General features: G+C 44.3%; 1 protein-coding gene across 19 annotated transcripts in view; it reads left to right on the forward strand.

Annotated features, from left to right (window-relative positions):
* The window catches only part of Ppp1r12b (protein phosphatase 1 regulatory subunit 12B), a 230,773-nt gene that overhangs the window by 187,508 nt on the left and 30,566 nt on the right, over positions 1 to 12,699 (forward strand). For 12 of the 19 annotated variants that reach the window (XR_015444224.1, XR_015444222.1, XR_015444223.1 and 9 more), the window contains 5 exons: positions 314 to 458; positions 1,371 to 1,475; positions 4,947 to 5,000; positions 6,317 to 6,367; positions 11,272 to 11,452. Coding sequence is in view for 15 of the 19 variants with exons in the window: in XM_021242352.2 (XP_021098011.1) it covers positions 314 to 458; positions 1,371 to 1,475; positions 4,947 to 5,000; positions 6,317 to 6,367; positions 11,272 to 11,406 (490 nt within the window). In the remaining 4 variants the exon portion in view is untranslated. Of the gene's footprint in view, positions 1 to 313; positions 459 to 1,370; positions 1,476 to 4,946; positions 5,001 to 6,316; positions 6,368 to 11,271; positions 11,453 to 12,699 lie in introns of those variants that run through there. The other 7 variants (XM_087193895.1, XM_021242354.2, XM_021242356.2 and 4 more) reach the window with 4 other exon arrangements.

The raw sequence follows: 12,699 nt of genomic DNA on the forward strand, positions 1-12,699 counted from the left end.
GAAGCTGTTCAATCCCGAACTAATTTGAAAAGCTCTGAGGTTTAAGTCAGCATATGAATCTAAACCACCAGTTTTTCAAATAAGTTCCATTCTTGGCAAATGACGGTGCCCCTCCCCAAGCTCCAGGCTTGTGTGGAGCAGCCATGAGCTCTGGGAATGTTGGCCGAGAGACTCAGGGAAGGAATGTTGTGCTTGTTTCTGGCCAGGGCTGTCGAGTACTTCCTAGAAAAGCACATACTACCCTGAAGTTTTCTCTTGCCCCCACTAATTTGTTCTCAAAACCAATTTTTACCCTTGACATTCTATCTCACAGGTTGGAATCAGGAGGTAGTAACCCTGCCACCAGCGATTCTTACAGTGACCGGCCCTCAGCCAGGGCCCGTCGAGAGGCCCGGGAGGCTCGTCTAGCCAGCCTGACCAGCCGTGTGGAAGAGGACAGCAACAAGGATTATAAAAAAGTAGGATCTTTTTTCAGTTCCCCTGTTCTTGGGTTACAATATGTAAACCTCTAAGCCTCCTGCCCCAGTATGCAAAAATGAGCATAGTTCAGAGTAAGCAGGAAAAAGAGGCACCTGAGTAACAATGAATTCACTGGAGGCGTCTTGGTTGGCTTAGCCTTTCCACCAGCTGAATAAAGACCCCTTTGCATGTTGCTTTTATTGTAGTAAGTATATGCCTAAAATTGGATATTTAAAGGAATGGGGGAAAGTAAGAAATTAAGAATTGTAAGGAGAATAAAAATTAAATTGCTGTCTGAGCCCTTGAGAATCATTTGTTAGACTATTATTTTTTAATGAATGTGTGATTTAAACAAGGTCCTGTGAAGAGCAACTTAATGCTTCTTGTTTTTTTTTTTTAAATCATCATCATCATTATCACCTGGACTTGGAGAAATTTAAATCACTTTTCATCCACTTCCTTTGGTTCTTACACTTAGATCCTTGAAAACTTTCCCTTTCAGGTGCTTGGGATATGGGGGTGGAGGGCACCTTTGGTCAAGGAAATTTTTTCTTTGTTGATGTTTTTGTTAAGCAGGACTTGATGAAAAGCAATATGCACACACTAGGCTGGTTCTAAAAAAAATTCTGTTTTGTGTGAGGTGCAAATGCTCCATAGGAAAAAATGGATGACTTTTTTTTTCCTCCCAGAGATTATTGTTTTTGAAGTTGGAGGATCAGCACCTGGGATCATCACCTTCGAGAAACCAGAGAGCAATGGCTGAGTGTGCCCTGTCCTCAGACTTGTCTTCTCCACCTAGTGTAGGTTGTGGTTCGAGGCAGAGAGGCCCAGGCCTCCTCGTGATGAAACTGTGTGAGTGCTAATTCGGGGTGCCCTGCCTAGTGACCTGATTCTGCTTTCCTCTTCTCCAGCTGTATGAGAGTGCCCTGACTGAAAACCAAAAATTGAAATCAAAGCTTCAGGAGGCCCAGCTAGAGCTAGCAGATGTGAAGTCCAAGCTTGAGAAGATGGCCCAGGTAAGGAGAAGGAAAAAGAACGCAGCCAGAGGTGAGGCTGTGGAAGGAGGCAAACTGGACCAGGGATCTAAGGGATAGGATTCAAGATAAGAGTCAAAATCAGACTTCCTCAGAGGCAGTAAGAGGGAAGCTTCTTAGATTCGAATTTGATTTTCACATTAGGCAGTGGTAAAGTTGAGAACTGACAGTTCAGAAAACACTTCCTGATGGTCTGAACGCTAATAATATGGTCTGCATGTTTCTCAGTATTCAAGTGTGACAGGATCAGTCCTCAGTTTGTCCTTGTTCTTTGCACTTCGTTTCCGGTCACCTGCACATCACCTCGCAGAAGGGTGAGCAGAACACTGTAGCCAAGTACAGAGAGGTAGCAAAATTAGGCCCAGAACACATCTGGCAGAGGCGGCACTGGAACCTAGGATTAGGTCCTGAAGCAAAGATTCCATCCTGGAGCATGTGTTGTCTCCCCAGGCCATCACTTCCTTCGGCCTGGGCAGGGAGCTAGTAGCAGAAAGATGAGGCAAACCATTTTCTCTCACTGCCAGGCCTGATCTAATTAGGTGACTCTTTAGAGGATGCTGGGGTAGTGACCTCATCACCAGTGAACCAGAACCTGCAGCTGAAAGCCAAAGCAGCTGCTGTCTCGGGTTACTGTGGAGTTAACAGGAACCCTATTGAATTACTGCCTTGCTGGAATGCCTGGGGACTGAGAGTTACAAATTTGAACTGAGGTAAAAACAACTCCATGAGGAAGACATGAAATGAAAAGCAGAGATGGCTGGTTAATCTGATAATATGATATAATCCAAAAGCAAAGACTAAGATGTTGGCTTATGTAGTCTTAGCACATGGGGTTTGGTGGGGCACAGGCTGTTGAGTTCTCTCCAGAGCAGTTCCTATGGCATGGGATGAGCAAGGTGCCAAGGTGGGGAAGATGGTGCTGCAGAACTGTGTGGGAGCCCAGCAAGGTAGGCAGGACACCCACAGTTTCCAGAGGAGGACCCGGCTCTACTCAGAGTGGTTGGCCTGTTCTGACAGCTGCCTGTCAGTGTGCGTGAGGCCGCCTCTGCGGCCTGGAGATGCCTCCTAGCCCAGCATGGCTCTTACTGGCCCTTTCTGAGACCTACTGCAACACATGGATAATAACTGGGCTTAAAGTGATTTTGAGGAACAAGAAAGGTAGGTCTCTAAATCTAAAAGAAAAAATACAGACACTCACAGTTATAACCTTTCCATAAGGCAGGGAATGGACTAAATAGATAAGCCATAGTATACTGAGCCAGCAGTATGGCTTATTTGCTACAGCAGATCCTCAGAAGGTATCTGGGGCTAATTATCATTCTGAATAGTGCCATGTATTGGCAAAGGTCAGTGAATACTGATCTTATACTGATTCTCATCTGTTCATTTGGGGCTGTTTTACAGAATTTAAGGAGCAGAAGAACCCAGTTTCGCCTGCTCCCCACTCTCCTCACCAGAAGCTCTGATAGCTTATTTCGTGACCTTCCAGGGTTCTTGGCCTTTCTGGCAGCCTGTACTTCATAGCAGCAAGCAGCCTAAGAGGCTGCTGACACTGACATGCACAGAGGGCATTAAAAACAAAATCAGCCTTTCCCAGGCACTGGGGAGCAGCATTTACCCTGCAGCCAAGTGCTTTGCTGGGTGTGTCGGAATACACTTGGATTTGCCAAATGCAAGTTATTGAAATTCAGAAAAAAACTGACTATACAAACCAAGTCTCTATTTACCAAAAATGGAGTTGTTTGGTAGAACAGTGGAGAGAGGGCCTCTCAGCGTCACACGCTTGTATTGAGACAGGTACCACATGGACACTCACAGGGTTTTTACATAAAAGATCCACCCAAATTGTACAGGGGTCAACATTTAAAACAAAATGGAGTGGGGATGTAGCTCAGTGGCATCGCGTCTGCCTGGCAAACACAAGGTCCTGAGTTTGATCCCCAGTTCTGGAAAAGAAAAAAAAAAATTTTTAAACAAAAGGCAAACAGTAAAACTAGTTCTTTGTGTACATGAATTTTGAAGATAGTGAAATTATCAGCATTTCTCTAGTTTTTCAGGCTTAGGAAAGAGAGATTTACAACAATATAAACCAACTACAGGATATACTGATGTATTTTTCGTTTCATTCTGCTTCACACTTGATGCAGTGTAAAGGCAGACAGCCATAACCTTCAGAACAGGAGGTGAAAGCCCAGGACAGGAGCCAGAGTTTCAAGTTTTATTATTAGTTCTGGCTATTCCTTAATTTTTTGAAAAACAAACTCTGCAAGAAGACCAGCATCATTTTTGTATTTATTAAATGTTTTCGGGTATAATACTAGGCAGACTTAAAGTCCTTTATTAGATGTCTATTGAATTGCCCAGTTGTATAATGTCAAGAACACAAGTTTCTTAGAGTTCCTTTCCCTTCCCCTGTTTAAAGCAGGATTGTTACCTGAGGTTAGTCTGCTTTTTAGGTTTGGTCAAATTTTTTTTTTTTAGCTCTTCTGAAAATTTTAAATGAAAAGTCAGAAGTGAGTCAGGTGGTGCATGCCTGATGGGGTGAGCAGATGATGGAATGAGCAGAAAGATTTCAAGTTCAAGACCAGCCTGGGCAATTTAGCAAGACCCTGTCTCAAAGTAAAAAATAAAAAGGGCTAGAAATATACCCCTGAGTTCAATTTCTTTTTAAGTCAAAAGTGATCTAAAATATACATTCTAAATCTCATATTCAAATAAAATCTTCCCTTAACTGAAAGCCCAGTGCATAAATAAAGCAGGTAAAAGTAAAACTGCTCATTCAGAGCAGGGCATGTGCCATGAAGGGGCTCCCAAGAAGGGGCACATGTGAAGAGCACTGCTCTAAAGGGAAATGGTCTTAATGCCCAAAGGGAAGGAATGGGAGGGAAGGATTGTTTAGAAGACTGCTCAGGCCTTCAGATTCAGGAATCTCGATCCATTTCTTGTCTTCTCTGATTTTTACTCTCTGATATTACTCATAAAAAAAAAAAGGAGGGAAGAGGGATGTTACAGTGTGGGGTATTGGCATTGAAGACCAAGAGAGACAGAAACAGAGATTGTATGTGTCAGGTGTCCATGTGCTGCAGGTAATGTCTTCATGTGTGTGAGTGTTTTAAATTGCAGTGACTACTACTGCTGCCTTTCCCTCCCTAGTGGGAACCCTGCAAACTTGAGAGAGATAATAATTTTAGGCTTGGGCCGGAGATTTAGCTCAGTGGTTTCGCCGCCTGCTGCAAAAGCGCAAGCACCTGAGTTCGATCCCCAGTACAAAAAAAATCATAATTTTAGGCTTAATGATCTATCAGAATCTTTTTGCTGGGACCCCTGCTAAAGTGAAAACTCAAAGCCCTGCTATCTATTTCGGGATGTCCAGTGGCGAAACTGAGCAGGAGTGAACTTTCTGTTAGACCTGAAATAGCTCCAGTAACAAGTGTTTTCCTTCCATTTGCACAGCAGAAACAGGAGAAGACCTCTGATCGCTCATCAGTGCTGGAGACGGAGAAACGGGTATGTGCATGCTTTTCTCCTGTTTGATCCCTTCTTTCAGACTTTCTCTAGCTTTGTTTTTCATGCCAATGGAAAAACTTTATCTTAAGGCAGCAGCTCTGCCACATTCCATTCCCAGCTTGATGATAAATTCTTTTTGTCTGACTCTTGACAATAATTTGACTGCTAGTCTTTTGGCTTTCTCAGATAGTCAGTACTTTGTACATAGTCCAGTCAGGGTGAGAAGGTCCTTGGGAGGTCATCTCAGACATTGTTCTGCCTTTAGGCAGAACTGCACACATGAACATAGCCATAATGTATTTTGGTTTACTATAAATCATATCTCTGTCTCACGCACACATATACACATGGGCCCGTGCATGTCCAAAGTCTCTTTGCCTTTCTGATCACCTTGAACAGAAAGAGGAAGCTTTCACCAGGACTTTCTGCCATTGATTTAAGTCTTGTGACTTGAGACATGAGTCATAAGGGTCTTCTGCCCCCTCTCTCACTGAGGAGAGGATTTCTGGTTCGATTGCTGACCTCCTCCCAACTGCACTTAGCATATTTTTCTGAGAGTTAACATTCTTGGATTCGGAAAGCTCAATTAGATTTATTGATGAACCCTAGCTTTGATTTGACCCTAGGGATGTAGTATGTTCCCATCTCTTCTGAAATTGTCTGTTTAATTTGGAAAGCAGCTAAGTTTTATATTTCATTCCCTTGGCCTGTAACCAAACCTCCTTGATAGCTCATCTGGTCCAAGACTACTTATTGGGTTCAAGCTAAATTAAGAGTTAGTTGCTGAGAGAGAGAAATGGATGGGAAAGGGAGATACCCAGAGAGGGGTGCTGTTTGAGGACAATGATGTCTACATCCCTACTCACCAACTGCTCCCCATCATGAGAGTTTAAGTTCCCTAGGAATTTGGGGAGAGTACTACTAAAAGTAATAATGGGTTTTTGTTAAAAAGAGCAAAGGTCCTGGTCACCTGGAGTCATTTGAAATTCCATGAAATCTTTAACTTGTAGAGAGCAACCCAGAGTGCCCTGGTCTGTTTGCCTGTTAGCAAGTTGCCTCCCCCATATCTTCTCATTTCCTCATGAGAGACTCAGGTCCTGTGATTTTCATCAGTGAAGTAAGTAGCTCCACTCCACTCCACTCCACTCCACTCCACAGGGGCAGGACTGGAGACTGCCCACAACCAAGTGAGGTTTGCTGGAGTCAGTACAGAGACCCTTTGACCATGAAGTTGCCGATCACATGGCAGCTAGGAGGCAGCACTGTGACTGCCTTAAATCTATTACATGTTCAATAGGCTCATTGTTTCTAAACAGGAGAGGCGAGCCTTGGAACGGAAAATGTCAGAAATGGAGGAAGAGATGAAGGTATGAAGAGCTTTTTTTCTCTCTTTGTATGCCTATTCTCTGAGTGCCTGCCGAGACTGGATCCTTGAGTATAGGCCTGTCCCCTCTGAATTTCACAACAAGCTCAAGAAGAGATTCCTTATGAAAAGATGAGCATCTTTCCTCAGCCACTTCCTGGGGTCTGTCAGCCTACACGACATCCACCATGGCCACCTTGCTGGCCTCCGGGAACAGATGCCACCTTTGGTCAAGGGAGATCTGGGCACACTGGAGACAAACCCATGTTGAACTTTTGAGGCTTTCTAAGTAACAGCTTCACCCTGGAGAGGCTTGATGAAAAGGCCAGGATATCTTTTCCAGCTCTGCAGAGCCTCTGTTAGGTGCTTGCTCTGGAAAGCCTGAGCATGGCAGAGGCTTTCTTCCCGTTTCCCCTCCCTAACCCAGCCTTTTGCAGGAAGAAAGAGGTTGAGTCATTCTGCAGCAGAGTGAAAATTTACTCACATATTGATTTCCTGCCCCCGTCCATTTCTCCAGCAGATTTCCAGTGTGCATGACATTCCCACTAGAACAAGTACAGGCTACCAGATTCACTGCTTTCTTGTCCCCCTCACCATGACCTGCAGTGATCATCACCTTCATTAGCCTCTTTAACAGACAACTGCCACTTGCCATTCTTTGCAGTTTTGAATGCTGAGACCTGGCAGTCTTCCCAAAGGAAGGCTACATAGAGAGCATCAGGGAATGTAGAGCCACTCGTATATGATTTAGGAGCATCTGAGCTCTGCAGTGGGTGATGCCACATGGCATCATGCCACAATCATGTAGCACTTGCTCAGCTTTTCTTTCTTCAGGGATCGTATTTTACTGGATTTACCTGGTGAGATACAAATTCTTCAGCTAGAAAGCAGAGGCCCTTGGACAGTATCAGGCTGATCCCAAGTCTTCTGGGAGAAAACCTTTCTAATATGTAATTGGGACACTTTGTAGGAGATGTATTTATTGTTCCAATGGCCTAAGAAATTTGGTTATTTACTGAAAGAAGCATTTTAGGACCTGACAAGGTCATAGTTTTCACAAGATCCTGTGCTCATAACCCTGTTACTCTTTATAATTCCAAAGTGAAGGAGAAATCTCAAGCACTGTCTGGCATTTCCTACTTTCCACCCCAAAGTTATAACTGATAATATTCAGTAGAATTCTCAGAAATATATGCTTATCTCTCAAACATTTCAAATATTCTGTGTTGATTCAGAACATTGAGAAGATTCTCCTAAGATTATAGGACAGTACCCTAGCGCCATTAAACTTGTCCATCTTCTGATTCTTCCAGATCCACCTCACCATACAGAAGTAGTCTCTCTTCCTAAGGCAGAATGTTAGTATTTCCAAGCAGTTCTCAATGACGCACATCCACAGCCCCCGGTTGCATGGGGTCTCTTCCATCTTTGAATCCCCCTGAGTTATACTGTCTGTACTCTGCTGTTAGGTAGCTGTCAGTAATGCTCATTAGGAAATGACCTGAATGCTGATCTAGAGCATGTGAATGAGGCCACAGCTGGTGCTCCAGTGAGTACCCAGGAGCCCAAAGCCAGCCTGTGCCCACCAGTCATGGAACTCTGTGCACACCATACAGACCACTGCAACACACACACACATGCACACACACCTAGAAAGTGACAGAGCTTGAGTAGAGAGCTTGAAGTATTTTACTTCTGTTCTCATTCTAAATGGCAAGTGTGGAAGCCCTTCCCTGTCCTAGTCACTGTCAACTCTGGATTGAGACAGGCTTACCTGTTTCGCGTCGTACCCTGTCAGGTATGATTTCTTAAACTAGGCCATGAGTTCTTTGCTGTTCTCAATAAGGATTATAATATAGGGAAGTGTTTGCTGTCTCCAGTGAGAAGCCATTTTAAAGCAATTTTAAAATCAATTGGTTAAATTATGAATTAGAGCCAGATTATGACTGTTTAGCCCTAAACCAGTAGGTAAGCTGTTTTGCAATTTTCTTTTAAAGTTAAAAATTCCACCCATTCAGTCAGTTGCTATTATTCTCCATTACTAAATGGAGAAGAAATGCCTACAGGCTGTAAAGCCTTTAAACACAGTTTGCTCAAATTGGAGCCAATTGGCGGGTTTGCAAACCATCCAGCTCCTCCTGCAGGGCTGAGGGAGGAGCACCAGAGCCTCCCGGTTATACCATTGTGATGTTTGTGTTTGTGACTTCTTAGAACAGGGAAACGTCAGATGTAGATAAACTATTCTCAAATTGGTGTGACTGGTCCTAAAAGAATCAAAGAAAATGTTTAGGTCTCAAGCTCTTCATCTGGATTATCATTTATGCTGAGCACCTTTACTAGAGGGGTTAGTGCCCAGAATCTCTGCACTAGGCGCCAGCCAATAATGCAGGTCATGCCTTATGAATCTAACCCAGTGCAGCTTGGGACCGCTGGTCTCTGTGCTTTGCATATTCAGTCTGTACAGGTGCACACATCTCCCTGGAGCAATCGACAGGGACTCATCAGTTTGAGGGGTCGATTTCCTGTGAACCGTTAAAAGATCCTCTAGGTGTTCAAGGACAAAAAGTAGTTGCAAGCCTGTTTTCTTGACCCTGGCAAATAAAATACAAAGGCCAGGTGAAATGGGGAATCCTGAGACAGGCTCACTGGACGTATGTGGGGCTCTGTGGCTATGAGATGGGTTGAGCCTTTCTGGCCTTTACCTGGAAAGGTGAGTATTTCTAAATTTCCTGCCCTGGAGAAATTCCACCCAGTCCTGGGTTGGTGCAGGGGTATATGCCAGCTTCTGACAGGTGTGCATGTCAGTGTGAGCTGTGCTCGGCCTGCACTCGGCCTTGGGATGTGCCCTCATCTGACCTGATTATTTTTCTACTGCATCCCCCATTCAGTACCAGCCCCCTTACCAGACCTTCTCCCCTTCCTTTCCAAGGGCCTTGCATGAGAGAGGCCCAGCAGCCAACCCCTTTTAGGTGGTCCTGAGGGTTTACTTTGCTTACTCTGGAAATACCACTCCATTCTTGCACCTAAGTTCTGCCTTCCCAACCCTGCTCTGTGACCTGCTGTCCTCCCCATCTTCTTGCCCTGCCTTGTTTTCAAGACTGCTTCCTATATATTAATAGTCCACCAGATTGTTTCCTGACTCTCTCCTTCATGGTGATAATTTCCAAATTCTTCCACCTAAGTCTACTTGTACTCACATGTTAGATTGGGTCACTTTCATGGTTCTTATCTTTAATATTCCCTGTATTTAATACTCACTTCATGTAACAGTAATGATTGTGTTGAAAGCTTTAGTTCAATGTCAGCACCAATGAAGGTGAAAGCCAGGGACTTTCAGTTGGTTCTTAGATTCAGTACCTCCCCTCTTTAAACTTTTCCATGTGCTGCACCATGATCTCCTATTCCTTTCATGGCCAAAATGCTTAGAGTAGGCAGAGAGGATTGCCCAGTCTCTACCTTCCAATGGCTACATGGAGCTGTTTGGCTGCCCTACCTTTTTTCCAAGGTGGTCATTCTCCCTCTTTGGGGAAAAAGCTATTCAGCAGTTTGTCTCTGCTTGTTTTTCCTTTTCACTGTTTTTTCTCTTATGCTACCATTCATTTTCCCACTGCTCCACTCCCAAACTGTTACTCCGCTAATCTTTCATTCCATCCTTCTTATTGTATAAGAGACTTTTCTGTGACAATTGGTGACCTTTTTGTCACCATTCTGACCCACAGGATTGTCCATCCTCATTGACAAAACCCTGTCTGCATAACGAATCATTCCCTCCTCCCAAAGAGTAGATGGTCTCAGTCTCAGAGTCAGTGTAGATGCTCACTTAGGAAAGATATGTAGCATAGTAGGCAGAATCTCATTTATTGAAGATTTTAAGTCCCTTATGAAATATGTAGTATTAGGAAAACTGTGGGCCAGATTGGCACATTAGCACATAGTCCCGCGAACTGCATTATCGCTAGACATTCATAAATTCTCCACTTTTGTTCAGAATATGAGCCCTTTGTAAACACCACAGCTTGAACGAGGACATAGAGAGCAGTTAACTGTGAACCTAGTGGTGCATATAATCACATATAGCAGATCAGAAGCAGGTTAGCAGTTCCAGAATCCTGGACAAGCCCCCTAGATTGCAGAGAAGAACTGGCAGGGTTAATGAAGCTTTGTAACTAAGCAGCTTAGAAAGCTGTCCAGTCTCTGTCCAGTTACTATTTTGGTATGTATCATTTCACCCTTTTGAAGAATACATGCCATATACCAGAAATGCATAAATAAGACTCTCTCTTACTTTTTCTTGTTTTATTTTTTTAAAAAAAAAATAATCCAGATGCCCCAGGACTTAGCTCAGTGGCACTGTGCCTGCCTCGCAAGCACAAGGTTGTGAGTTTGATCCTCGGTACAAAAAAAAAAGAAGAAGAAGAATCCAGAAAGAAAACAAATGGGAGTAGGGGATTGAGTAGGGGGTGGGGGTGGAGTGATGGGCAGCATCTGGACTTAGGAACACTCCGAATCCTCAACTCTAGTCCAGATGACAGTGAAGGAGGGTCCCTGAGGCTATGGCTCAGCCATGTGAATCTGGTTGAGAGGGACCTAAACCACATGGTGGGCTATCATTCTCAGAAATGATCCAGATGTGCTTTTGACCTTCAGCACACTTAGACCTCAGCCAAGAATCACAGACACAGCTCTCTGTTTCCTAGTGCTTTTCTCCGTTGCATGCCATGCCCTCCCCATACAGAATTTCTCATTACTCTTGCCTTTCTCATTTCCTTTCTTGCATGCAAACTAAAAACAAAAACAAAAAGTCACGTGGTTTCTTTGTCCTACTTTTTTCTCCTCTGGTCTGTCTTGTCTGTCTGTCTTGTCTGTCTGTCTTGTCTGTTTGTCCCCTCCATGTCTCACTCTCTGCAGAACCTCCACCAGCTAAAACAGATTCAAACCTTGAAGCAGATGAACGAGCAACTGCAGGCTGAGAACAGAGCCCTGACCCGAGTGGTGGCCAGACTCTCGCAGTCCATCGAGTCCTCGGACACCCAGGAGCTCTAGTTCTTGCCTTTCCTCTTCACCTCACTTTCCTCCTCCACTACTCCAGGCAGGTTTACTCTTCTTGTTGGTCCCAGAAACCCTGTGCGCATTCCCTTCACCCAAGCCTCCATGTGTAGGTTCCTATAAAACTTGGTCATCTGGAGATGGAAGGAGACAGGACTGAGACCACAGAATGGGACATAATGGCCTAGGTCAAGGGAGGCAGTGGGGAGACTTGCGTGGGCCAGCAGTGTATTTGGTAAGATCACCACCTTACCTTCTCTTTGCTAGAGACTGAATAGGGATTTCCTCACTTACTACACATAGATACACATGGGTGCATACCTGTGTACGCACATGCACACATATTTCTTCAAGGAGGTCTTTGCCAAACTGAGATTGTTCTCAGTCAACAGTAACCAAGTGCAACCCTGGCAGCAGTTGGGATGGTTCTGGATTCCAAACTATGGTTGAGCCAAGGATAACCAAGAGCAAAGGCTTTCAACCCTGGCTGCACCCCAGAACCATGTGGGGGCTGTTAGTACATATGAGTGCCTGAGCCCACCCTGAGAATCAATGGTTTGGGTTAAGGCCCAGCCATCAGTATTATTTTAAAGCTCTCCTGTTGATTCTTTTGTGCAACCAGGATTGAGAACCACAGCCATTTGGATACCAGACAGAACTAAATTCCTGCATGTGACAACATTGCTAGATGAAGAGGACTAGAACTGAAGGCTCGAGCTGCCCTGACCTCTCTCTGCTATGAGCAGAAACATCCTCTGTCCCACTGCTGGAGCAGAACTGCTTAAACATTCTTTGCCTCCTTCTGCAAGTCTTTCCTTTCTTCTTCCTCCTTGGAAGACATTTCTGTCATCTCTGTCACAAATCTCTGAGCCTAGGGATATTTCCTTCCCCATCCTGAGTATGTGCACTATGAGGTAGAATATAGCCTATATATAAATGAGACCCTCAAATAATGAGGTCTTCCCTAAAGGGGCCAGCTTTACAAAGGAGGTGACAGGCAGTGAAGCAGAGAGCAGAGATTTATTTTCAACTGAGAACCAAAAATATGTGTTTGGCAAACCTTCCCCTAGCTGTGGATCTGAAAGACAAGCTCACAGACAGCTTATTTTCCCATCCCAAGATAGTGTGACGGGGTCACCACTCCCCTGAAATGAGTTTTTAATTTTCAACAACAATCTAATTAGTCCTGACCAGGGCTTGTTCTTTTTCCTGCCTATTTGCTTTTGCCTTCAGGGTCAGTAGCTGGCAACTAATATCCACTAGAACCAAAGCACCCAAATTACCGTAAGG

This window comes from Heterocephalus glaber, unplaced genomic scaffold (genome assembly GCF_053883595.1).
Source record: "Heterocephalus glaber isolate CG9 unplaced genomic scaffold, H.glaber_assembly_v1.0 deba00001600, whole genome shotgun sequence".
In the NCBI taxonomy this organism is placed as follows: Eukaryota; Metazoa; Chordata; class Mammalia; order Rodentia; family Bathyergidae; genus Heterocephalus; species Heterocephalus glaber.